This window comes from Ranitomeya imitator, chromosome 3, assembly GCF_032444005.1.
Source record: "Ranitomeya imitator isolate aRanImi1 chromosome 3, aRanImi1.pri, whole genome shotgun sequence".
NCBI lineage: Eukaryota > Metazoa > Chordata > Amphibia > Anura > Dendrobatidae > Ranitomeya > Ranitomeya imitator.
The window spans coordinates 308,118,626-308,144,359 of NC_091284.1; the positions used below are offsets into that span (position 1 = coordinate 308,118,626).

The 25,734-nt window shown below is 41.4% G+C and overlaps 1 protein-coding gene across 1 annotated transcript in view; it reads left to right on the top strand.

The window, feature by feature from the left end:
• The window catches only part of ITPR3 (inositol 1,4,5-trisphosphate receptor type 3), a 544,758-nt gene that overhangs the window by 476,983 nt on the left and 42,041 nt on the right, over nt 1-25,734 (top strand). Inside the window, exon 56 of the mRNA XM_069756594.1 lies at nt 9,621-9,781. Coding sequence (XP_069612695.1) covers nt 9,621-9,781 — 161 coding nt within the window. The remainder of the gene's footprint in view (nt 1-9,620; nt 9,782-25,734) is intronic.

Consider the following 25,734-nt stretch of genomic DNA (forward strand, 5'->3'; position numbering starts at 1 on the left):
AAAACATAAATTAAGTTAAAATTTCTCTTTAAACACAATTAAATGTATAGTCATTTTCGTCATTTTCAAAGATCTTTCCTTGACTTCTACCAGGTACAATTTAATGTGTGGGGACGGGATTGTGTGTGGTAATGTGATGGGTGGGGGGGATTATGTGTGATAATGTGGTGGGGGGATTATGTGTGGTAATGTGGTGGGGGGATTATGTGTGGTAATGTGGTGGGGGGGACGAAATTATGTGTGGTGATGTGGGGCGGGATTGTGTGTGGTAATCTGGTGGGGGGCGGGATTATGTGTGGTAATGTGGGTGGGGGGATTATGTGTGATAATGTGGTGGGGGGATTATGTGTGGTAATGTGGTGGGGGGATTATGTGTGGTAATGTGGTGGGGGGATTACGTGTGGTAATGTGGTGGGGGGCGGGATTATGTGTGGTGATGTGGTGGGGTGGGATTGTGTGTGGTAATGTGGTGGGGGATTATGTGTGGTAATGTGGTGGGGGTGGGATTATCTGTGGTAATGTGGTGGGGGGCAGGATTATGTGTGGCAATGTGTTGGGCAGGATTGTGTGTGGTGATGGGGTGGGGGGCGGGATTGTGTGTGGTGATGGGGTGGGGGGCGGGATTGTGTGTGGTGATGGGGTGGGGGGTGGGATTGTGTGGTGATGGGGTGGGGGGCGGTATTGTGTGTGGTGATGGGGTGGGGGTGGAATTATGTGTGGTGATGGGGTGGAGGGAGAGATTATGTGGTGATGGGGTGGGGGCGGGATTATGTGTGGTAATGTGGTGGGGGGGCGGGATTATGTGTGGTAATGTGGTGGGCGGGATTAACGAGTGTGATTTGGTGGGGGGGCGGGATTGTGGTAATGTGGGGGGCGGGATTATCTGTGGTGATGGGGTGGGGGGGCTGGGATTATGTGTGGTGATGGGGTGGGGGCGGGATTATGTGTGGTGGGGGGTGGGATTATGTGTGGTAATGGGGTGGGATTGTGTGGTAATTGGGTGGGGGGGCAAGATTGTGTGTGGTGATGGGGTGGGGGGGCGGTATTGTGTGTGGTGATGGGGTGGGGGGCAGGATTGTGTGGTGATGGGGTGGGGGTCGGGATTGTGTGTGGTGATGGGATGGGGGCGGGATTGTGTGTGGTAATGGGGTGGGGGGCAAAATTGTGTGTGTTAATAGGATGGGGGCGTGATTTTGTGTGGTAATGGGGTGGGGGGCGGGATTGTGTGTAGTAATGGGGTGGGGGGTGGGATTGTGTGTAGTAATGGGGTGGGGGGCGGGCTTGTGTGGTAATGGGGTGGGGGTGTGGGATTGTGTGGGGTAATGGGGTGGGGGGCGGGATTTTGTGTGGTAATGGGGTGGGGGGGCGATATTGTGTGTGGTAATGGGGTTGAATGGCGGGATTGTGTGTGGTGATGTGGGGGGCGGAGCTACTGTGCAGGGGCCGGGATTAGTGAGTAATCACAATGCATCTTATATATATAGATGCACAGTGTCTTCCCCGAGACGATCCTAACTTTGATCATCTATATAAAATTCGGCCAGTGGTTGAACACTTCAGCAGAAAATTTGCTGAAGCGTACATACCCCAGAGGGATACGTCACATCGCTATTGATGAATCTCTCGTTCATTTCGAAGGGAGGCTAAAATTCCGACAATACCTGCCCAGTAAGAGGTCCAGGTACAGAATAAAGCTGTACAAACTGTGCGAGAGTAGCTCAGGGTACACCCACAAATTTAGGGTCTATGAGGGGAAGGACACCCAAATTAACCCCTCTGAATGCCCCCCTATCCTGGGGGTGAGTGGGAAAATTGTGTGGGAATTGCTACACCCACTGCTGGATAAGGGTTATCACCTCTACATTGACAACTTTTACAACAGCTTCCCACTCTTCAAGGCCCTCTGCCAGAGGTACAGCTGCATGTGGCACCATGCAAAAAAATCAGCGAGGCCTCCCCATGCCGCTAATTGGGCAAATGCTGAGAAAAGGGAAAAGCAGAGCCCAATGCAGCGACAACATGCTGGTGGTCAAGTATAAGGACAAAAGGGATGTCCTTATCCTTACCACCATACAGGGCCGGCTCCAGGTTTCTGAGGGCCCCGGGCGAAAGAGTCTCAGTGGGCCTCCCCTTTATCACACACCACGATTCATGATGCAAAGATTCCCGTAGAGAAATATAGCACAACCACGTAGCATATAACACAGCCCACGTAGTATATAACACAGCCACGTAATATATAACACAGCCCACGTATAGTATAGTATATAGTAGAGCCATGTAGTATATAGCTAAGCACAGCCACGAAGTATATAACACAGCCATGTAGTATATAGCACAGCCACGTAGTGTATAACAGCTCACGTAGTATATAGCACAGCCATGTAGTATATAGCACAACCACGTAGCATATAGCACAGCCAAATAGTATATTGCACAGCCAAATAGTATATTGCACAGCCACATAGTATATAGCACAGCCACATAGTATATAGCACAGCCACGTAGTGTATAACAGCCCACGTAGCATATAACACAGCCCATGTAGTATATAGCACAGCCACATAGTGTATAACAGCCCACGTAGTATGTAACACAGCCAACGTAGTATATAGCACAGCCATGTAGTATATAGCACAGCCACGTAATACATAGCACAGCCCACGTAGTATATAGCACAGCCCATGTAGTATATAGCACAGCGATGTAGTATATAGCACAGCCACGTAGTATATAGCACAGCCAGCCATGTAGTATATAGTCTATAAGTCCCACCCACACCCAGCATCACTCAGATGCCATACTGTAGGTCTGTGGTGGCCCTGTACATTCGCACCTTGTCCTCCCAGGCTGCATTCCCCCGCAATGCTTTGGTTTGGGACCAGCCTGGAATTTGGAAGGAAGACTCACTGTTTTCACCGTCACTCACGCCGTTGCCCCGTTGTACATGGACGGCCCGGGTGCACTGTTCACTGGCTGCTCGTCGTCGTCTTTCTGCTTGGCGCTGGACCTGGCTGGACGGTGGACGATCTCTGAGCTCACCTGGAAGTGACGACACAGACGACCACTGACCCGGAAGTAACTGTATCCATAGTGATGGTGTGGTAAGTGTTCCAGCACCTGCGCAGCGAAACTCAGTCACAGAGAGAGATCTGTGCCGCGTCTGCTGCCAGGGATGTCTCCGCCTCCGAGTCCTTGCTGGGAGACAGAGATCACGGAGTTGATGTATACTAATGCACACACAGCACAGCCAGACTTGCGGGGGCCCCCCAGGAGCGCATCAGTGTAGTACCGTCCGTACTGTTACTACCTTAAATGGGGCCCCCCCCCCCCGTCTCACCAGGGCCCCGGCACTTGCCCGGGTACGCCGGGTGCTGACGCTGGCCCTGCCACCATACACCATGACAGCACCCTTGTCACTGTTCGTGGGACCACAGCACAAGTCCGAAAGCCAGACTGTATCTTGGATTACAATCGTTACATGGGGGGTGTGGATCTTTCAGATCAGGTCCTCCAACCATAGAGTGCCATGTGAAAAGCCAAAGTATGGTACAAAAATTGGCAGTGTACAATGCTTTTGTGCTGTCCCGATCTGCAGGCAATACGGGGACCTTCCTTCAGTTTCAGGAGGAAGTCATCAAGGCCCTAATGATTGGCACTCGGGGAGGTGAGGGCCCCAGTACTTCTGAATCTGATAGTGCCCGTATTGTCCCAGCTCAACATTTCCCAGAACAGGTTCCCCAAACAGCGAGGACAGGACAATCACAAAAACGGTGCAGACTCAGAGCATGTTCCAAGAGGGGAATCCGAAAAGACACAATTTACCATTGTGAAACCTGCCCTGAGAAACCTGGCCTTTGCATTAAGGATTGCTTCAAAGCATACCACACGTCCACAAATTAATAAAATTTGTTTATACCCTGTTGACATAACACACTTTTATAAATCTGATGTACCCTGCACATCTTACATATAACACCACGTTATAAATTCATACACCACTAAAACAAAAAGCATTATAATCAATACTATAAAACTATGCCTCTAGATAAATTCATTCAGGGGTTTAGATTCCAAAATGGGGGTCACTTGTGAGGGGGTTTCCACTGTTTAGGCACATCAGGGGCTCTGCAAACGCAACATGACGCCTGCAGACCATTCCATCAAAATCTGCAATCCAAAAGTCACTCCTTCCATTCTGAGCTCTGCCGTGCGCACAGTGATTTTCCCCCACATATGGGGAATCTGCGTATTCAAGAGAAAATGTGCAACAACTTAAGTGGTTTATTTTTTCCCGTTACCTTTGTGAAAATAAAAAAATTGGGGCTAAAGATCATTTTTGTGGAAAAAATGTGATTTTTTTTTTCACGGCTCTACGTTATAAACTGCTGTGAAGCACTTGGGGGTTCAAAGTGCTCACCACACAGCTACATAAGTTCATTAAAGGGTCTAGTTTCCAAAATGGGGTCACTTGTGGGGGTTTTCCAATGTTTAGGCACATCAGGGGCTCTTCAAACGCAACATGGCGTCCACTCTCAATTTCAGCCAATTTTGCGTTCAAAAAGTCAAAATGCGCTCCTTCCCTTCCAAGCCCTGCTGTGCGCCCAAACAGTGGTTTTCCCCCACATAAGGGGTATCGGTGTATTCAGGAGAAATTGCTCAACAATGTTAGTGGACCATTTTCTCCTTTTACCCTTGTGAAAATAAACAAATTGATGCCAAATGATCATTTTTGTGACTAAAAAGTTAAATGTTCATTTTTTCCTTCCACATTGCTTCAGCTCCTGTGAAGCACCCGAAGGGTTAATAAACTTCTTGAATGTGGTTCTGAGTACCTTAAGGGGTGCAGTTTTTGGAATAGTGTCACCTTTGGGTATAAGAAAGTTTTGGCTCTGGGAAGAAGGGGAGCAAAAAATGGAAACTCAAAAACGAAAAAAAAAAAAGAAAGGGGTTAAACACTGAAGAAAAAACCTTTCTTAGCTATTCTCACCAGTTCACACTTACATCTTTACTTTGAAACTGGCACAGAATCTAAGTCACACTGCAATCAATGAACGGTCACATGACTTCAGGTAAATGTTGCATTTTACACCTAGGAAAAGATCCTAAGCTTGACATACCTATAGTAAAAGTCTTGCAGTATTAGGCCGATGTCACACTCAGCGTATAAAAATACGGTCCGTAATTTACGGCCGTAATACGCAGAAAAGTCCCCAAAATAGTGGTCTGTATCTCATCCGTAGGCAGGCTGTGTCTGCGTATTTTGCGCATGGCATCCTTTGTATGTAATCCGTATGGCATTCGTACTGCGAGATTTTCTCGCAGGCTTGCAAAACCGACATACGGACATACAATGGATCCATGTGCTCCCAAAAGTATAAAAGCATATGTATCGTATATATATATATATATATATATATATATATATATATACTAGATTGTGGCCCGATTCTAACGCATCGGGTATTCTAGAATATGCATGTCCCCATAGTATATGGACAATGATGATTCCAGAATTTGCGGCAGACTGTGCCCGTCGCTGATTGGTCGAGGCAACCTTTATGACATCATCGTCGCCATGGCAACCATTATGACATCATCGTCGCTGTGCCCGTTGCTGATTGGTCGAGGCCTGGCGGCCTCGACCAATCAGAGACGCGGGATGTCTACGTCCTTTATGACATCATCGTCGCTGTGCCCGTCGCTGATTGGTCGAGGCCTAGTGGCCTCGACCAATCAGAGACGCGGGATTTCTACGTCGATACTGTGCCCGTCGCTGATTGGTCGAGGCCTGGTGGCCTCGACCAATCAGAGATGCGGGATTTCCAGGACAGACAGACAGACGGAAAAACCCTTAGACAATTATATATATAGATATATATACTGTGTATATATATGTCAGTGAGACACATATATATATATATATATAAATATTTATTTATTTATATATTAATATTTCATCCTGTGCGGGATAGCTTAAAAGCCGGTAATTCAATTGCCGGCTTTTGCTATCTCAATTCCTAAACCCGACATGATATGAGACATGGTTTACATACAGTAAACCATGTCATATCACCATTTTTTTTTGCATAATCCACACTACTAATGTTAGTAGTGTGTATGTTCAAAATTTGGGCTGTCTAGCTATTAAATTTTCTCCACCAGAGTAGTAAAGCCAGTGACTGAGAGCAGATATTAATAGCCTGGAGAGGGTCCATGGTTATTGCCTCTCCCCCCCCCCCCCCCCCCTTGGCTAAAAATATCTGCCTCCAGCCACCCCAGAAAAGGCACATCTGGAAGATGCGCCTATTCTGGCACTTGGCCACTCTCTTCCCATTCCCTTGTAGCGGTGGGATATGGGGTAATGAAGGGTTAATGTCACCTTGCTATTGTAAGGTGACATTAAGGCAGGTTAATAATGGAGAGGCGTCAATTATGACATCTATCCATTATTAATCCAATAGCATGAAATGGTTAAAAAAACACACACACAATATTGCAAGGTATTTTAATGAAATAAACACACAGGTTGTTGTAATATTTTATTCCACTCTCAATCCACCTGAAGACCCTCGACCTGTAACAAATTAAAAATAATAAACCAACAATATATCATACCTTCCGTCGATATGTCCCACGATGTTAATCAATCTGAAGGGGTTAAATTATTTTACAGGCAGGAGCTCTGCTATAATGCAGCTGTGCTTCTGCCTGTAAAACCCCAGTGAATGAATGGAAAGTAGGTCAATGACCTGTAGTCACCTTCATTCGCGGTGATGCGCCCTCTGCTGGATGTTCTCATATGACCTCGAGCGTGGGAACTTTTTTGAATATTTTCCCTGCCTTTGCAATATTGTGTGTGTGTTTTTTTAACCATTTCATGCTATTGGATTAATAATGGATAGGTGTCATAATTGACGCCTCTCCATTATTAATCTGGCTTAATGTCACCTTATAATAGGAAGGTGACATTAACCCTTCATTACCCCATATCCCACCGCTACACGGGAATGGGAAGAGAGTTGCCAAGTGCCAGAATAGGCGTATCTTCCAGATATGCCTTTTCTGGGGTGGCTGGGGGCAGATGTTTTTAGCCAGGGGGGGGGGGGGGCAATAACCATGGACCCTCTCCAGGCTATTAATATCTGCCCTCAGTCACTGGCTTTACCATTCTGGCGGAGAAAATTGCGCGGGAGCCCACATCAATTTTTTCCGCCATTTAACTACTCTGGTGGAGAAAATTTAATAGCTAGACAGCCCAAATTTTGAACATACACACTACTAACATTAGTAGTGTGGAATATGCAAAAAAAGGGGATATGACATGGTTTACTGTATGTAAACCATGTCTCATATCAAGTCGGGTTTAGGAAGGAGATAGCAAAAGCTGGTAATTGAATTACCGGCTTTAAAGCTATCTCGCGCTGGATGAAATATTAATATATATATATATATATATGTGTGTGTCTCACTGACATATTTATATATATATATATATATATACTATGTGTAGATATTTATTTTAGCTATTCTATTGTAAGCTGTCAGTGTGATTTTACTGTACACCGCACTGAATTGCCGGCTTTTCTCTCTAACACCGCTGCGTATTTCTCGCAAGTCACACTGCTGGTCCGTGTGTAATCCGTATTTTTCTGGCCCCCATAGACTTTCATTGGCGGATTTTCTGCGCAATACGGTGACATGCTGCGATTTTCTACGGCCGTATAATACGGATCAGTAAAATACGGCTGATAGGAGCTGGGCCATAGAGAAGCATTGTACCGTATGCAATCCGTATTTTCAGCACCTCTCTTACGTCCGTAAAACACGGTAATGTGACGCCGGCCTTAGACTGGGGTCACACAAGCGCATAAAAAACAAAACGATTATCCAGGAGAGTAGAACTAGTTTTTCTCACTTCTCAGCTGTCTGCTGTCTGTGTGCTCTCCGACTTTAATTCAGTTTTTTTACAAAATAGCTATTAATCATTTACAGTTTCCTATTCTACAGAATTGTAATGTATCTGTTAAAATCAGATGCCTTCCTGAGTTTGTATGGCATCCAATTTTTTTCTCGCACCCATCCGATTTCAGAATCAAATAGCAGCATGCTGCGATATATTAATCACGCCAAATACACACAAAGATTGAGCTTGATTTAAGTTGGTATACATGCAAGTGTATAAATGGTCCTTTTGTCTGCCCTTATTCACACACTATGGTCAACTCTGACACATGGTAAGGTTTGTAATATTAGACAGCGTAGGACTGTCCCGATCTGGGTCACCTTGTCCACGGTGGGATGGCTTTTATGTTATTTTTTTATCAAAAACAGTATTACTAAGAACCCTGTGTTATTTAATTGCGCTTTAGTTTTTTTAGTTACAGCAGGGATTTTGCTCATTTTGTTTTTTGTAGGTTTTATATTTTTCACGCCGAATACAGCTGAGAAAAAATACTCAGATCAGCGCTGCCTCATAGAAGAACATTGGTCTGAGTTCAATGCCTCTTTCTTTCAGACTGCACTCACCCGATTTATACGGTCGTGTGAGCGAGCCCATATAAGTCCTATCTGGATGTATTGGACAATCCTTTCACAAGACTGTCAAGATTCTGTCAAGTTGTCACTGAAGCTAATGGCAGTTACTTTAATCAGAAGAAAGCTTGAGGGCGACTGGATGAACTGCACTAACTACAGAATTAAATGTGTGTGAAATGCCACAAATTAGTGACATTTCCAGCATACATAAAATAGTTTCTAATATTTATTTCTCTATACAAATGTCATAGCCTGGCTGGTTTCCTGAGGCACTAATGTAGAATGGTATGCATATAAAGTATTTCATATTATGAAAATTGCCTCATTGTAGCACAGATAGCAAGACAATTTAGTATAAAGCCAGTGATTAAGAAAAAGTGTTATATTCTATCGCCAGACTCTGTCCTAATTCTCCGTGGGTCTGCTGCCTGATGTTCAGTGTCAACACACTGTAGGGCTGCACTTAATGTGCTAATTGCTTTACTGATCGTTTGCCCTGGACATAAAAGTGAGATTGCAGAGAAAACAAGGAAACTATGAAATGAGCAGGCAGCGGCAACTTTGACAATACTTCTAGAAGTTACTAACTTCACATTTTCATTGTCTAGCAGGTGTTTTCCAATACATAACCTGCCAAAACCTTGCAAGTTATTAGGTGCCAGCAATATTTTTTTAAGAATAATTTCCATTCTATAGTGGTTTAGCTTTTGTTATACTGGTTATTACAGTATATTGTTATATCAGTATTACTGTACATTGATGATAAATTATTTTGAAATGCCATTTTCTGAAATTTTATAAATTTGGATGAAAATTAGGTCTGCTCTATTGCCATTTTCAAAAATTCCATTTATTACTTACAAAGTGATTAAAGAAAAATTGCTCTAGATCACATATTGAATAACATTAAAGATGTTTGCAATAAAAATGTTGTCTTCCGGTGTATGTCTATGCAGTTTCCCCGGTGACTCTCTGAACATTATTCATCACTCGTAAAGCTGCACTAAAGACTGTCTAAATGTCACACATACTAATAATACTCTTATCTGCTTGTAAAATGTGAATCTTATACATTTCTGCAGGACTGGAGAGAGATAAGTTTGACAATAAGACCGTGTCCTTTGAGGAGCACATTAAGGAAGAGCACAATATCTGGAATTATCTGTACTTCATCGTGTTGGTGAGAGTGAAGAACAAGACAGATTACACTGGTCCGGAGAGCTATGTGGCACAGATGATAAAGGTCAGCTTCAACACTGAACATGCTCTTGACACTGTGAGCTGTGATTGTAGCGTTAATGAGCACAACTTGGTGGTATTTTCTGGTAGTAGTTATACTGTGTATTATATATATATATATGTATATATATATATATATATATATATATACAGTTAGGTCCATATATATTTGGACAGAGACATTTTTCTAATTTTGGTTATAGACATTACCACAATGAATTTTAAACAAAACAATTCAGATGCAGTTGAAGTTCAGACTTTCAGCTTTCATTTGAGAGTATCCACATTAAAATTGGATGAAGGGTTTAGGAGTTTCAGCTCCTTAACATGTGCCACCCTGTTTTTAAAGGGACCAAAATTAATTGGACAGATTCAATAATTTTAAATAAAATGTTCATTTTTAGTACTTGGTTGAAAACCCTTTGTTGGCAATGACTGCCTGAAGTCCTGACCTCATGGACATCACCAGATGCTGTTTTTCATCCTTTTTGATGCTCTGCTAGGCCTTCACTGCAGTGGTTTTCAGTTGCTGTTTGTTTGTGGGCCTTTCTGTCTGAAGTTTAGTCGTTAACAAGTGAAATGCATGCTCAATTGGGTTGAGATCAGGTGACTGACTTGGCCATTCAAGAATATTCCACTTCTTTGCTTTAATAAACTCCTGGGTTGCTTTGGCTTTATGTTTTGGGCCATTGTCCATCTGTAGAATGAAATGACGACCAATCAGTTTGGATGCATTTGGCTGGATCTGAACACACAGTATGTCTCTGAATACCTCAGAATTCATTCGGCTGCTTCTGTCCTGTGTCACATTATCAATAAACACAAGTGACCCAGTGCCACTGGCAGCCATGCATGCCCAAGCCATCACACTGCCTCCGCCGGGTTTTACAGATGATGTGGTATGCTTTGGATCATGAGCTGTACCACGCCTTCGCCATACTTTTCTCTTTCCATCATTCTGGTAGAGGTTGATCTTGGTTTCATCTATCCAAAGAATGTTCTTCCAGAACTGTGCTGGCTTTTTTAGATGTTTTTAGCAAAGTCCAGTCTAGCCTTTTTATTCTTGATGCTTATGAGTGGCTTGCATCGTGCAGTGAACCCTCTGTATTTACTTTCATGCAGTCTTCTCTTTATGGTAGATTTGGATATTGATACACCTACCTCCTGGAGAGTGTTGTTCACTTGGTTGGCTCTTGTGAAGGGGTTTCTCTTCACCATGGAGATTATTCTGCGATCATCCACCACTGTTGTCTTCCGTGGGCGCCCAGGTCTTTTTGCATTGATGAGTTCACCAGAGCTTTCTTTCTTTCTCAGGATGTACCAAACTAGATTTTGCCACTCCTAATATTGCAGCAATTTCTCGGATGGGTTTTTTCTGTTTTCGCAGCTTAAGGATGGCTTGTTTCACCTGCATGGAGAGCTCCTTTGACCACATGTTTACTTCACAGCAAAACCTTCCAAATGCTAGCACCACACCTCAAATCAACTAAAGGCCTTTTATCTGCTTAATTGAGAATGACGTAACGAAGGGATTGCCCACACCTGTCCATGAAATAGCCTTGGAGTCAATTGTCCAATTAGTTTTGGTCCCTTTAAAAACAGGGTGGCACATGTTAAGGAGCTGAAACTCCTAAACCCTTCATCCAATTTTAATGTGGATACCCTGAAATGAAATCAAGTCTGAAATTCAACTACATTTGAATTGTTTTGTTTAAAATTCATTGTGGTAATGTCTATAACCAAAATTAGAAAAATGTTGTCTCTTTCCAAATATATATGGACCTAACTGTATATATATATATATATATATATATATATATTATATATATATATATATATATATATATATATATATATACATATATATATATATACATACATACACAACTGGCAGATATTATGGAATCACCGGCCTTGGAGGATGTTCATTCAGTTGTTTAATTTTGTAGAAAAAAAGCAGATCACAGACATGGCACAAAACCAAAGTCATTTTAAATTGCAACTTTCTGGCTTTAAGAAACACTAAAAGAAATCAAGAACAAAAAATGTGGTAGTCAGTAATGGTTACTTTTTTTTAACCAAGCATAGTGGAAAAATTATGGAATCACTCAATTCTGAAGAAAAAATTATGGAATCATGAAAAACAAAAACCACTCCAAAACATAACTGGTATTTTGTTGCACCACCTCAGGCTTTTATAACAGCTTGCAGTCTCTGAGGCATGGATTTAATGAGTGTCAAACAGTATTCATCAATCTGGCTCCAACCTTCTCTGATTGCTGTTGCCAGATCAGCTTTGCACCTTGTCATGTACCATTTTCTTCAACTTCCACCAAAGATTTTCAATTGGATTGAGATCCGTACTATTTGCAGGCCATGACATTCACATTGTGTCTTTTTTCAAGAAATATTTTCACAATTTTTGCTCTATAGCAGGATGCATTATCATCAATGATTTCATCAACAGAGAATTTAAAATCGGCCTCTTTGCTGACGATGTCATTCTGACCCTGACAAACCCTTTAACATCTGTTCCAGCAACCCAAAATTTACTAGACACATTTTCCCAGCTTTCATATTTTAAAATTAACAAAATCAAGTCCCAAATTTTGCAATTTAATCTAGATTCCCATCAGATCAGAGAGATGAAAAAAGCAACTTTGTGGAGCTGGGTGGCAAACGATTTCATTTATCTAGGGATCAGGATCACTAAAAATTTGGACTCGCTCAACCAGAAATATTTCACTAGATCTGAACTACTTTGCAGGTAAGGATCTGTCTTGGTGGGGGAAAAACTTGTCAGTCAAAACCTTCATAATCCCTAAAATCTTGTATATATTTAGATCCATCCCCATTCCTATCTCAACTCCTCACATCAACATTCAATCTTTGATTAACAAGTTCTTATGGAACAACAAAAAAGCGAGAGTGGCTATGGGAACACTGTACAAAAACAAAACATCGGGGGGAATGGGCCTACCCAACATTCTGGCACACTACTATACTAATTTGATTAGACAGAGTTTCTTTTGGTGGTCTAAAGCGGAATCCCCAGCTTGGTTAGAGATCAAATCCACTCTAAATTTAGATAGAGCACCCAAGGAACTGATTTTGAGACAGCTAATGAACATAAAAAATGTCAGCAACAAATCTCACCCAATCTTCATAGCAGCTAGTAAAGTATGGTCTAAATTAGCCAGGCCTAAAAGAGGTATAGGAAGATTTGAATCTCTGAGCAATCTGGCTATCTCCTTTATTTTCGAGCTACATAATAAAGTAGTCAACCCCAAATGGTCTGAATATATAATTACGAAACTAATACACATTTTTGACGGAAAAAAATGTCTACCTTTTCATACCCTCAAAAGTACATACAATATCCCCTCTTCCATGTTTTGTGATTACCTGGTCATTAAAGATCAATGCCAAAAATTCCTATCAAATAGGCCCTTCTTCTCTGAAGCTGCTCAAAACCTTATATGCAACCTCGACCACAGCATATTTTGGAGCTACAAATATGTTTATGGTTGGTTTAACCACGACTCTGACTTTGCTAAATCTTCACCCATGTTGAAATGGGAGCAAGAGCTACTGTTAACAATTGACTCAGACGAATGGGAAAGAGCCTTGGTCCACACTTACTCCGCTACTGTATCTATGTCTCTACAAGAGTCCTATTTTAAACTGGTCTCTCGTTGGTACCTTACCCCTGCAAGGCTGTCCCTGATTGGGGGTCATATCTCCCCGAATTGCTGGAGGGTTTGTAGCCTCAGGGGCAACTTGCTCCACATCTTTTGCAGCTGCCCTAAATTAAAATCACTATGGACCAGAATCTCTGCTCTAATTGGTGTTCTATTGGGTAAAAACATTATCTTGACTCCACAGATGGCATTGCTCTCTGTGGGATTAAGCATCATTGTTCTTATACAAACATATATATGGTCTTTTCGTATATTTATTATTGTTGATTTGCTCCTCATTGGATAGCTGTATTTGTGCGTGGTACTAGGTTTGCCTCTTCTCTTTTCATTTTTGCATCTTACTTACTTGGTTTTTATTGATGTATTTATTTGTAATATTTTGAATTGTCTTAATAAAGCTGTTAGTTTTAGCTCTTGTGTCCATCTTTTTTGGTTTTCTAATTCCTTCCTGCCCCGTTAATTGTAAAACCCAATAAAGTTTATTTGAAAACAGAAATGATTTCATCATCCCCAAACTTCCTTTTAATTGATGGGATAAGAAAAGTGTCCAAAATATCAACATAAACTTGTGCATTTATTGAAGATGTAATGACAGCCATCTCCCCAGTGCCTTTACCTGACATGCAGCCGCATATCACCAATGACTGTGGAAATTTGCATGTTCTCTTCAGCCAGTCATCTTTATAAATCTCATTGGATTGGCACCAAACAAAAGTTCCAGCATCATCACCTTGCCTAATGCAGATTCGCGATTCATCACTGAATATGACTTTAATCCAGTCATCCACAGTCCATGATTGCTTTTCCTTAGCCCATTGTAACCTTGTTTTTTCTGTTTAGGTGTTAATGATAGCTTTCGTTTAGTTTTTCTGTCTGTAAATCCCATTTCCTTTAAGCAGTTTCTTACAGTTCGGTCACAGACGTTGACGTTTCCACCCATTTGTTCCTCATTTGCTTTGTTGTGCATTTCCTGTTTTGGAGACATTTTGCATGAAGTTTCCGGTCTTGACGCTTTGATGTCTTCCTTGGTCTACCAGTATGTTTGCCTTTAATACCCTTCCCACGTTGTTTGTATTTGGTCCAGATTTTAGACATAGCTGACTGTGAACAACCAACATCTTTTGCAACATTGCGTGATGATTTACGCTCTTTTAAGAGTTTGATAATCCTCTCCTTTGTTTCAATTGACATCTCTCCTGTTGGAGCCATGATTCATGTCAGTCCAATTGGTGCAACAGCTCTCCAAGGTGTGATCACTCCTTTTTAGATGCAGACTAACAAGCAGATCTAATTTGATGCAGGTGTTATTTTTGGGAATGAAAATTTATAGGGTGATTCCATAATTTTTTCCTCAGAATTGAGTGATTCTACAATTTTCCCCCTATGCTTGGATAAAAAAAGTAACCATTACTGACTACCACATTTTTTGTTCTTGATTTCTTTTAGTTTTTTAAAGCCAGAAAGTTGCCATTTGAAATAACTTTAGTTTTGTGCCATGTCTGTGCTTTTTTTCTACAAAATGAAACAACTGAATGAAGATCCTCCAAGGCGGTGATTCCATAATTTTTTCCAGGGGTTGTATATGTATATATATATATATATATATACACTGTGTGCAGAATTATTAGGCAAGTTGTATTTTGATCACATGATACTTTTTATACATGTTGTCCTACTCCAAGCTGTTCAGGCTTGAGAGCCAATTACCAATTAAGTAAATCAGGTGATGTGCATCTCTGTAATGAGGAGAGGTGTAGTCTACTGACATCAAAACTGTATATAAGGTGTGCTTAATTATTAGGCAACTTACTTTCCTTTGGCAAAATGGGTCAGAAGAGAGATTTGACGGGCTCTGAAAAGTCCAAAACTGTGAGATGTTTTGCAGAGGGATGCAGCAGTCTTGAAATTGCCAAACTTTTGAAGTGTGATCACTGAACAATCAAGCGTTTTATAACAAATAGCCAACAGGGTCGCAAGAAGCGTGTTGGGCAAAAAAGGCGCAAAATAACTGCCCATGAATTGAGGAAAATCTAGCGTGAAGATGCCACCAGTTTTGCCATATTTCAGAGCTAGTAGAGTAGCAAAAATCACAAGGTAAGCGATACTCAGGGACATGGCCAAGGTAAGGAAGGCTGAAAAACGACCATCTTTGAACTAGAAACATAAGATAAAACGTCTTAACTGGGCCAAGAAATATCTGAAGACTGACTTTTCAAAAGTTTTAAGGACTGATGAAATGAGAGTGACTCTTGATGGGCCAGATGAATGGGCCAGAGGCTGGATCAGTAAAGGGCAGAGAGCTCCACTCCGACTCAGACGCCAGCAAGGTGGAGGTGGGATACTGGTATGGGCTGGTATCATCAAAGATGAACTTGTGGGACCTTTTCTGGTTGAGGATGGAGTGAAGCTCAACTCCCAGACCTACTGCCAATTTCTGGAAGACAACTTCTTCAAGCAGTGTAACAGGAAGAAGTCGGTATCGTTCAAGAAAAACATGATTTTCATGCAGGACAATGCTCCTTCACATGCCTCCAACTGCTCCACAGCTTGGCTGGCCAGTAAAGGTCTCAAAGAAGAAAATATAATGACATGGCCCCCTTGTTCATCTGATCTTAACCCCATAGAGAACCTGTGGTCCCTCATAAAATGTGAGATCTACAGGGATGGAAAACAGTACACCTCTCGGAACAGTGTCTGGGAGGCTGTGGTGGCTGTTGCTCGCAATGTTGATCGTAAACAGATCAATCAACTGAAAGAATCTATGGATGGAAGGCCGTTGAGTGTCATCATAAAGAAATGTGGCTATATTGGTCACTAATTTTGGGGGGTTTTGTTTTTACATGTCAGAAATGTTCATTTCTAAATGTTGTCAATTATATTGTTTTACCTGAAAATAAACAAGTTTGATGAGAATATATTTGGTTTTTATTAAGTTGCCTAATAATTCTGCACAGTAATAGTTACCTGCACAAACAGTATCCTCCTAAGATAGCCAAATCTAAAAAAAAAACCACTCCAACTTCCAAAAATATTAAGCTTTGATATTTGAGTCTTTTGATTGAGGACATAGTTGTTGATCAATAATAAAAATAATCCTCTAAAATACAACTTGCCTTATAATTCTGCACACAGTGTATATATATATATCTATATATATATAATCGTCTAAGGTCCATTTCCATTTGTTTGTCTGTAATGGAAATCCCGCGTCGCTGATTGGTCGCTCCCGGCTGGCCGCGACCAATCAGTGATATTGGGGCGGGATTTAAACACCGCTTTACTTTTTACTATTGATGCTGCCTATACAGCATCAATAGTAAAAAGATATAATGTTAAAAAAAACATTGTGATATTCTCACCTTCCCATATCCCCGGCAGCTTTTCCCACTGCTCGTGATGCTCCGGTCCCAGTAATGCTTTGCGGTAATGACCCCAGATTACGTAGCGGTCTCACGAGACCGCTTCATCATCACGGGTTATTGCCGCAAAGCATCACTTGAAACGGACCTGGCGGGAGCATAGTTTTTAACAGGGATATGGTGCCCACCCTGCTATAGCCTACGTGGCTGTGTTATATACTACATGGGCTGTGTTATATACTGCATGGGCTGTGCTATATACTACGTGGGCTTTGCTATATACTATGTGGGCTGTGCTATATACTACGTGGGCTGTGTTATATACTACGTGGGCTATGTTATATACTGCGTGGACTGTGTTATATGCTACGTGGGCTGTGTTATATGCTACGTGGCTGTGCTATATGATACGTGGGCTGTGTTATATACTACGTGTGCTGTGTTATATGCTACCTGTCTGTGCTATATTTCTCTGCTGTATCTGTGCATCATGAATTGTGGTATGTGTTAAAGAGGGGGCGCACTGAGACTATTTCGCCCGGGGCCCTCAACTTGAAGCCGGCCCTGGAATGACTGATTGGTCGCGCCGAATCTTGTGTATTTATTGCATTATTCTCAAATCTTCATAAATAAACTACATACATATTGTAGAATACCCGATGTGTGAGAATCGGGCCACCATCTAGTGTATATATATATATATATATATATATATATATATATACATACATACACACACACACACACACACATACAGTGGGGCAAAAAAGTATTTAGTCAGTCAGCAATAGTGCAAGTTCCACCACTTAAAAAGATGAGAGGCGTCTGTAATTTACATCATAGGTAGACCTCAACTATGGGAGACAAACTGAGAAAAAAAAATCCAGAAAATCACATTGTCTGTTTTTTTTTAACATTTTATTTGCATATTATGGTGGAAAATAAGTATTTGGTCAAAAACAAACAATCAAGATTTCTGGCTCTCACAGACCTGTAACTTCTTCTTTAAGAGTCTCCTCTTTCCTCCACTCATTACCTGTAGTAATGGCACCTGTTTAAACTTGTTATCAGTATAAAAAGACACCTGTGCACACCCTCAAACAGTCTGACTCCAAACTCCACTATGGTGAAGACCAAAGAGCTGTCAAAGGACACCAGAAACAAAATTGTAGCCCTGCACCAGGCTGGGAAGACTGAATCTGCAATAGCCAACCATCTTGGAGTGAAGAAATCAACAGTGGGAGCAATAATTAGAAAATGGAAGACATACAAGACCACTGATAATCTCCCTCGATCTGGGGCTCCACGCAAAATCCCACCCCGTGGGGTCAGAATGATCACAAGAACGGTGAGCAAAAATCCCAGAACCACGCGGGGGGACCTAGTGAATGAACTGCAGAGAGCTGGGACCAATGTAACAAGGCCTACCATAAGTAACACACTACGCCACCATGGACTCAGATCCTGCAGTGCCAGACTTGTCCCACTGCTTAAGCCAGTACATGTCCGGGCCCGTCTGAAGTTTGCTAGAGAGCATTTGGATGATCCAGGGGAGTTTTGGGAGAATGTCCTATGGTCTGATGAAACCAAACTGGAACTGTTTGGTAGAAACACAACTTGTCATGTTTGGAGGAAAAAGAATACTGAGTTGCATCCATCAAACACCATACCTACTGTAAAGCATGGTGGTGGAAACATCATGCTTTGGGGCTGTTTCTCTGCAAAGGGGCCAGGACGACTGATCCGGGTACATGAAAGAATGAATGGGGCCATGTATCGTGAGATTTTGAGTGCAAACCTCCTTCCATCAGCAAGGGCATTGAAGATGAAACGTGGCTGGGTCTTTCAACATGACAATGATCCAAAGCACACCGCCAGGGCAACGAAGGAGTGGCTTCGTAAGAATCATTTCAAGGTCCTGGAGTGGCCTAACCAGTCTCCAGATCTCAACCCTATAGAAAACCTTTGGAGGGAGTTGAAAGTCCGTGTTGCCAAGCGAAAAGCCCAAAACATCACTGCTCTAGAGGAGATCTGCATGGAGGAATGGGCCAACATACCAACAACAGTGTGTGGCAACCTTGTGAAGACTTACAGAAAACGTTTGACCTCTGTCATTGCCAACAAAGGATATATTACAAAGTATTGAGATGAAATTTTGTTTCTGACCAAATACTTATTTTCCACCATAATATGCAAATAAAATGTTAAAAAAACAGACAATGTGATTTTCTGGATTTTTTTTTCTCAGTTTGTCTCCCATAGTTGAGGTCTACCTATGATGTAAATTACAGACGCCTCTCATCTTTTTAAGTGGTGGAACTTGCACTATTGCTAACTGACTAAATACTTTTTTGCCCCACTGTATATATATATATATAAAACAGAAAACGTAAAAATTGGAACAGCACAATGCTCACCGGTGGGTGCCTGGCCTCCTGGGCAGAATGGTCCACTCATCTGCCCACATAAATACAAAAATCAGCAAATGAAGGCAGCACTCCAAATCCTCATGCAGGTAAAAATGTGACTTTTATTGAACCCACATCTCTGTGCGACGTTTCGGCTCACACTGAGCCTTTTTCAAGCAGTGAGTGTCATTAACAATGGTGCTTTTATAGGCATAATCTACATACATTTGCATATTTCATTGGTCATTAGGCATAAATACATGTATACATACATAGATCAACAATTGTGTAAAAAAATCTCATATGTGCAATCCATATCTCATAAAGTGCATAGTGCCAAAGTGCTAATAGATTCCAACATCTTCACTGTTATTTTGATCATTTCATACATATTTCTTTTTAATACACATCTCTCTCATAGTGTATCTTATGTTTGTTTATATTCCTTACCCCACCATACATCGGTCAAAACCACATGGAGGACGCTACATCTACCATTCTCGGCGTCCTCTCTCCTCTACTGCGCATGTCACTGCGTCATTTCTCTGTGTCATAGGCTGCCGGCCAATCCCAATCCTTCCCTAGTCAGTTTCTCTTAGCGCATGCGCACTCGCCGCTCGTCAGCGCCGGGACGCCATCTTGAATGTGGCAAGATGCGTCTCTCAACGCCAGGCGCCCAGCCACTATCAGTTTTTTAATCCCTATGCTGCGGTACATCTATTTCAGTTGTGAGATGTATCTCCAACTATATATTCTATTAATAGATAGTCTCTGATTGTTACAATGTGGTTTTGCACTCTGACATAATGGATGACACCCTATTCAGGTTACATCCATTTGTCAATGTCCCTCCCATTTGACACACAGCCCTTCAAGGCCATATTGTCACCCTATGGGGGTCCATATAAGTGATTCATTTATAAGCTATATTTTGTTTTTTAAGCTATATTTTGTTTTTTAATGGTGAGTACTGGTTATACGGCATTCCTTTTCACTCTGACACAACGAATGACACCTTCTTCAGGCTCCTCCGCTTGTCCATGTCCCTCCTATTTGACACACAGCCCTTAGCGGCCATATTGTCGTCCTAGGGGGGTCCACATAAGTGATTTTTTGTTGCCAACCATCCTATTCCCAAAATAAACTTCCATGTACCACAGTTTTATATTACGCATGCTTTATTTATACTACTGAGACAATGTGATCGGCCGACAACCATGACTAATTATGAACAGAGATGGGACAAAAAAATTGTTACAACTAATCAATGAAGATAAGGAATAAGGATATTATATTTTTGTTTATTATTCTTTCATCCTCCATGTGGTTATGTTCCACCTGTTGGCAGGCCAAGGACTACTTGCAAGTTGCTGGGCGTGAAGATATCACTAAGATAATATAAAATAAAATAGTGTTAAAATTGGAGCTCCATATCAAATTCATATAATTCATCTGTATACAATACTCCAACACTAGGGATCCCCATATATCCGATTCTTAGGGGTATACTTATAGGGCTAATACATATTAGGGTGGATTTTAAATTCTACATTCAGCCCCTTTGGCTTCAGGGTGTCCAGCATATATATCCATTTTAATTCTTGTTTTTTTAAAAGGCTCACTCTATCTCCCCCTCTCCTTTGTATGGGGACCTTGTCTATAATCCTAAATTTGAGATCTTTCTCGGTATGTCCCAACTCTGTGAAGTGTTTTGGGACTGGGAGGTCTACTCGTTTTTTCCCTTTTTGAATGTCTATGGTTATTGATGCGTACCTTCAATTCACAAGTCGTTTCCCCTATGTACCATAGTTTACATGGACACTCCAACAGATAAATCACATAATCTGAGTTACATGTTAGGAATTGTTTGATAGTATATTCTTTGTTTGTACCTGGGTGTTTGAATGTAGATCCCTTTAGCATGTATTTACAATTGACACACGATAAACACGGGAAGCAGCCCTTTTGACTCCCCCCAGTTAGAGCGGTCTGGCTTTTAGTTTTTAGGGGCCCAATATCCGATTTTACCACATAGTCCTTAATGTTCTTACTCCTACGGTACGAGAACAATGGGGGCTCTTTAAATTCTTTTATTTCTGGTAAACAGCTTGTTAACATACCCCAGTGTTTTTTGATTATCCCTGCTATGTTTCCACTTTCCTCCGTATATGTCATTACACATGGTATTCTAGTCAGTGGTCTCTTTCTATATTGTCTGTCTTTTTCCAACAGCTCTTTCCGATCTTTGTTTGAGGCAGCTTCTTTAGCAATATTAATCACTCCTTGTGGATACCCCCTCTTCAAGAATTTTTTTGCTAAAGTATCCATAACACCATCTATTTCCCCTTCCTCTTTCACAATTCTACGTACCCTTAAAAGTTGGCTAAGAGGGATTGACCTCACCATGTTACGGGGGTGTTGACTATCATAGACAAGGAGATTGTTTCTATCAGTTTCTTTCACGAATAAAGTAGTTGTCAGTTCTCCATTGTTCAATTTGACCGACACATCCAGAAACTGTATATTTGTTCTGGAAGAGATTACTGTGAACTTAATGGTCTCATCTATTCCATTCAGATATTGATGGAAATCTTCCAATTCTTTTTCCGTGCCCTTCCATAGGAGGAAGACATCGTCTATGTATCTCCACCACACCAGCACATGCCGGAAGTGGTGGGACACATAGACGAGGTTCTCCTCCAGGACACTCATGACCAGATTTGCGTATGCGGGGGCCATATTAGCCCCCATCGCTGTACCGCGTTTTTGTGAGTAAAATGTATCACCAAACAGGAAGTAGCTCCGCCTTAAAATTATCTCTTACAGCCTTATCAGAAATGTCTTTCCTATCACTGATATCCCGAGTAAATTTAATTTCTTTTCAATTGCCTTAATTCCTGAGTTGTGCTCAATTGATGTATAGAGTGAGATGACAACAAATGATACCAAAATCACCTCACTCTCTAATTTAATAGCCTCCAATTTATTCAGGAAATCAGTGGTATCTTGGATGTACGATTTTGACTTCTTTGCTATGGGGTTAAGGATTTTGTCCAAAAAAGTACCTATCCTGCTAAACACAGAGTCCACCCCCGACACTATTGGTCGCCCAGGAGGGTCGACTAGTGATTTATGGATCTTCGGGGTTATGTACAGTACCGGAGTTCTAGGGAATTCTATAGTCAAATAATTTTTTAGTTCTTGATCGATGATTTGATTTTCTAGTGCTTCTTTTAGACAGTCATTTATTTCCCCCATTATACCAAATTTAGGGTCACCGTCTAATCTCTGATATACCATCTCATCTCTTAGTTGTCGGTTAATTTCTGCAATATATTTCCCCTTGTCCATGATGATGACAGCACCACCCTTATCCGCGGGCTTTATTATGATGTCGTCATCATGGACAAGTTCTTGTAATGCCCTATATTCCTCCCCTGAGATATTAGGGTGTTTAAATTTCTCAGAAGCCCCATCTCTAATTTCTTCTATATCTCTCTTCACTGCTGTCTCAAATGCATTAATGATGGCTGAATTTGTAGGCGGTACAAAGTCACTACTTTGTCTCAACCCCAAATTTTTTGAGTCAAATTCACTACCCCCTGTTTTGTTCACTATGTTCTTATCATGAAACCATTCTTTAAGTTTTATCGATCTGAAGAACCTCTCCATGTCTACTTGTAGGTCAAACCACTCTGTGTGTGTACATGGGGCAAATGACAGTCCTCTACTCAAGATTGAAATTTGTGTAGGGGTTAATACCTTGTTGGAGATATTAATTACAAGTTCTGATCCTTTTTCTTGGAGGTTGCTTGTCTTTGTGGCTGTGATCTGTTCTTTTCTGGTTTTCTTTTGGTACCGGTGATGACGTTTACCTCCTCTCCTCTTGCGCTTGATTGTCCTTCCATACCATTGTCCTGGTCTATGGGAAATAATGTCATTATTAGTCAATTTCTCATTAACATTGCTCATGTGGTTATCATTACAGCCACCTTTCTTTTTCCAGACGGGTTTACTGCTCTCCTTTTGCCAAGTATATACAGGTCCTTCTCAAAAAAATTAGCATATAGTGTTAAATTTCATTATTTACCATAATGTAATGATTACAATTAAACTTTCATATATTATAGATTCATTATCCACCAACTGAAATTTGTCAGGTCTTTTATTGTTTTAATACTGATGATTTTGGCATACAACTCCTGATAACCCAAAAAACCTGTCTCAATAAATTAGCATATTTCACCCATCCAATCAAATAAAAGTGTTTTTTAATAACAAACAAAAAAACCAACAAATAATAATGTTCAGTTATGCACTCAATACTTGGTCGGGAATCCTTTGGCAGAAATGACTGCTTCAATGCGGCATGGCATGGAGGCAATCAGCCTGTGACACTGCTGAGATGTTATGGAGGCCCAGGATGCTTCAATAGCGGCCTTAAGCTCATCCAGAGTGTTGGGTCTTGCGTCTCTCAACTTTCTCTTCACAATATCCCACAGATTCTCTATGGGGTTCAGGTCAGGAGAGTTGGCAGGCCAATTGAGCACAGTAATACCATGGTCAGTAAACCATTTACCAGTGGTTTTGGCACCGTGAGCAGGTGCCAGGTCGTGCTGAAAAATGAAATCTTCATCTCCATAAAGCATTTCAGCCGATGGAAGCATGAAGTGCTCCAAAATCTCCTGATAGCTAGCTGCATTGACCCTGCCCTTGATGAAACACAGTGGACCAACACCAGCAGCTGACATGGCACCCCACACCATCACTGACTGTGGGTACTTGACACTGGACTTCAGGCATTTTGGCATTTCCTTCTCCCCAGTCTTCCTCCAGACTCTGGCACCTTGATTTCCGAATGACATGCAAAATTTGCTTTCATCAGAAAAAAGTACTTGGGACCACTTAGCAACAGTCCAGTGCTGCTTCTCTGTAGCTCAAAAGTGGCTTTACCTGGGGAATGCGGCACCTGTAGCCCATTTCCTGCACACGCCTGTGCACGGTGGCTCTGGATGTTTCCACACTAGACTCAGTCCACTGCTTCCTCAGGTTCCCCAAGGTCTGGAATCGGTCCTTCTCCACAATCTTCCTCAGGGTCCGGTCTCCTCTTCTCGTTGTGCAGCGTTTTCTGCCACATTGTTTCCTTCCAACAGACTTACCATTGAGGTGCCTTGATACAGCACTCTGGGAACAGCCTATTTGTTGAGAAATTTCTTTCTGGGTCTTACCCTCTTGCTTGAGGGTGTCAATGATGGCCTTCTTGACATCTGTCAGGTCGCTAGTCTTACCCATGATGGGGGTTTTGAGTAATGAACCAGGCAGGGAGTTTATAAAAGCCTCAGGTATCTTTTGCATGTGTTTAGAGTTAATTAGTTGATTCAGAAGATTAGGGTAATAGGTCGTTTAGAGAACCTTTTCTTGATATGCTAATTTATTGAGACAGGTTTTTTGGGTTATCAGGAGTTGTATGCCAAAATCATCAGTATTAAAACAATAAAAGACCTGACAAATTTCAGATGGTGGATAATGAATCTATAATATATGAAAGTTTAATTGTAATCATTACATTATGGTAAATAATGAAATTTAACACTATATGCTAATTTTTTGAGAAGGACCTGTATATGTCCTATTTCGTAGTCCTCTAGATCTCTATTCCACTTCCTCCTTTTAATCTCTTCTAGGTCATTGCGTAATTTCACACTTTCTTTGTCCACCTTTTCTTTAAAGGTACTCCACTCCTCAGCTGTTAATAATGTTTGTATCTTGCACTCAGATTCACCTATGTTTGCTTGTAGTTTTTTGATCTCAATTTGCAAAAAGTCAATATTTAGCAAGATAGTGTCCATAGCATATTTGTTGGATATCATGACAAAGCGTGCACAGTATATCGCATTACCTTGGAATAGATTCGGGCGTATACCAGATCTCAGTCCCCTAGGGATTTTACCTTCTTTATAATATTGCCCCAAAGTCATCATATGTAGCTGTAAATTCACCAGTCGCTTTACATCACTTTCATACTTGCGTTTTAGTTCTGTTGTAGAAGGTGTTCTCAAAAAACATGCCTCTCCTTCGATGCCCCCAAGTATACGCTCCTCCTCCTCAGATGTATATTGAAAGACCCCTAGTTCCATGGTGCTTTCTTCCATGAAACAGTGAAATGGCTTGCAAAAAATTGTAAAATTGTAGATTATACAAAAATATTCTTTATCTCTAATATTGTGCACACATTTCCGGACAAAAATAGAAAACGTAAAAATTGGAACAGCACAATGCTCACCGGTGAGTGCCTGGCCTCCTGGGCAGAATGGTCCACTCATCTGCCCACATAAATACAAAAATCAGCAAATGAAGGCAGCACTCCAAATCCTCATGCAGGTAAAAATGTGACTTTTATTGAACCCACATCTCTGTGCGACGTTTCGGCTCACACTGAGCCTTTTTCAAGCAGTGAGTGTCATTAACAATGGTGCTTTTATAGGCATA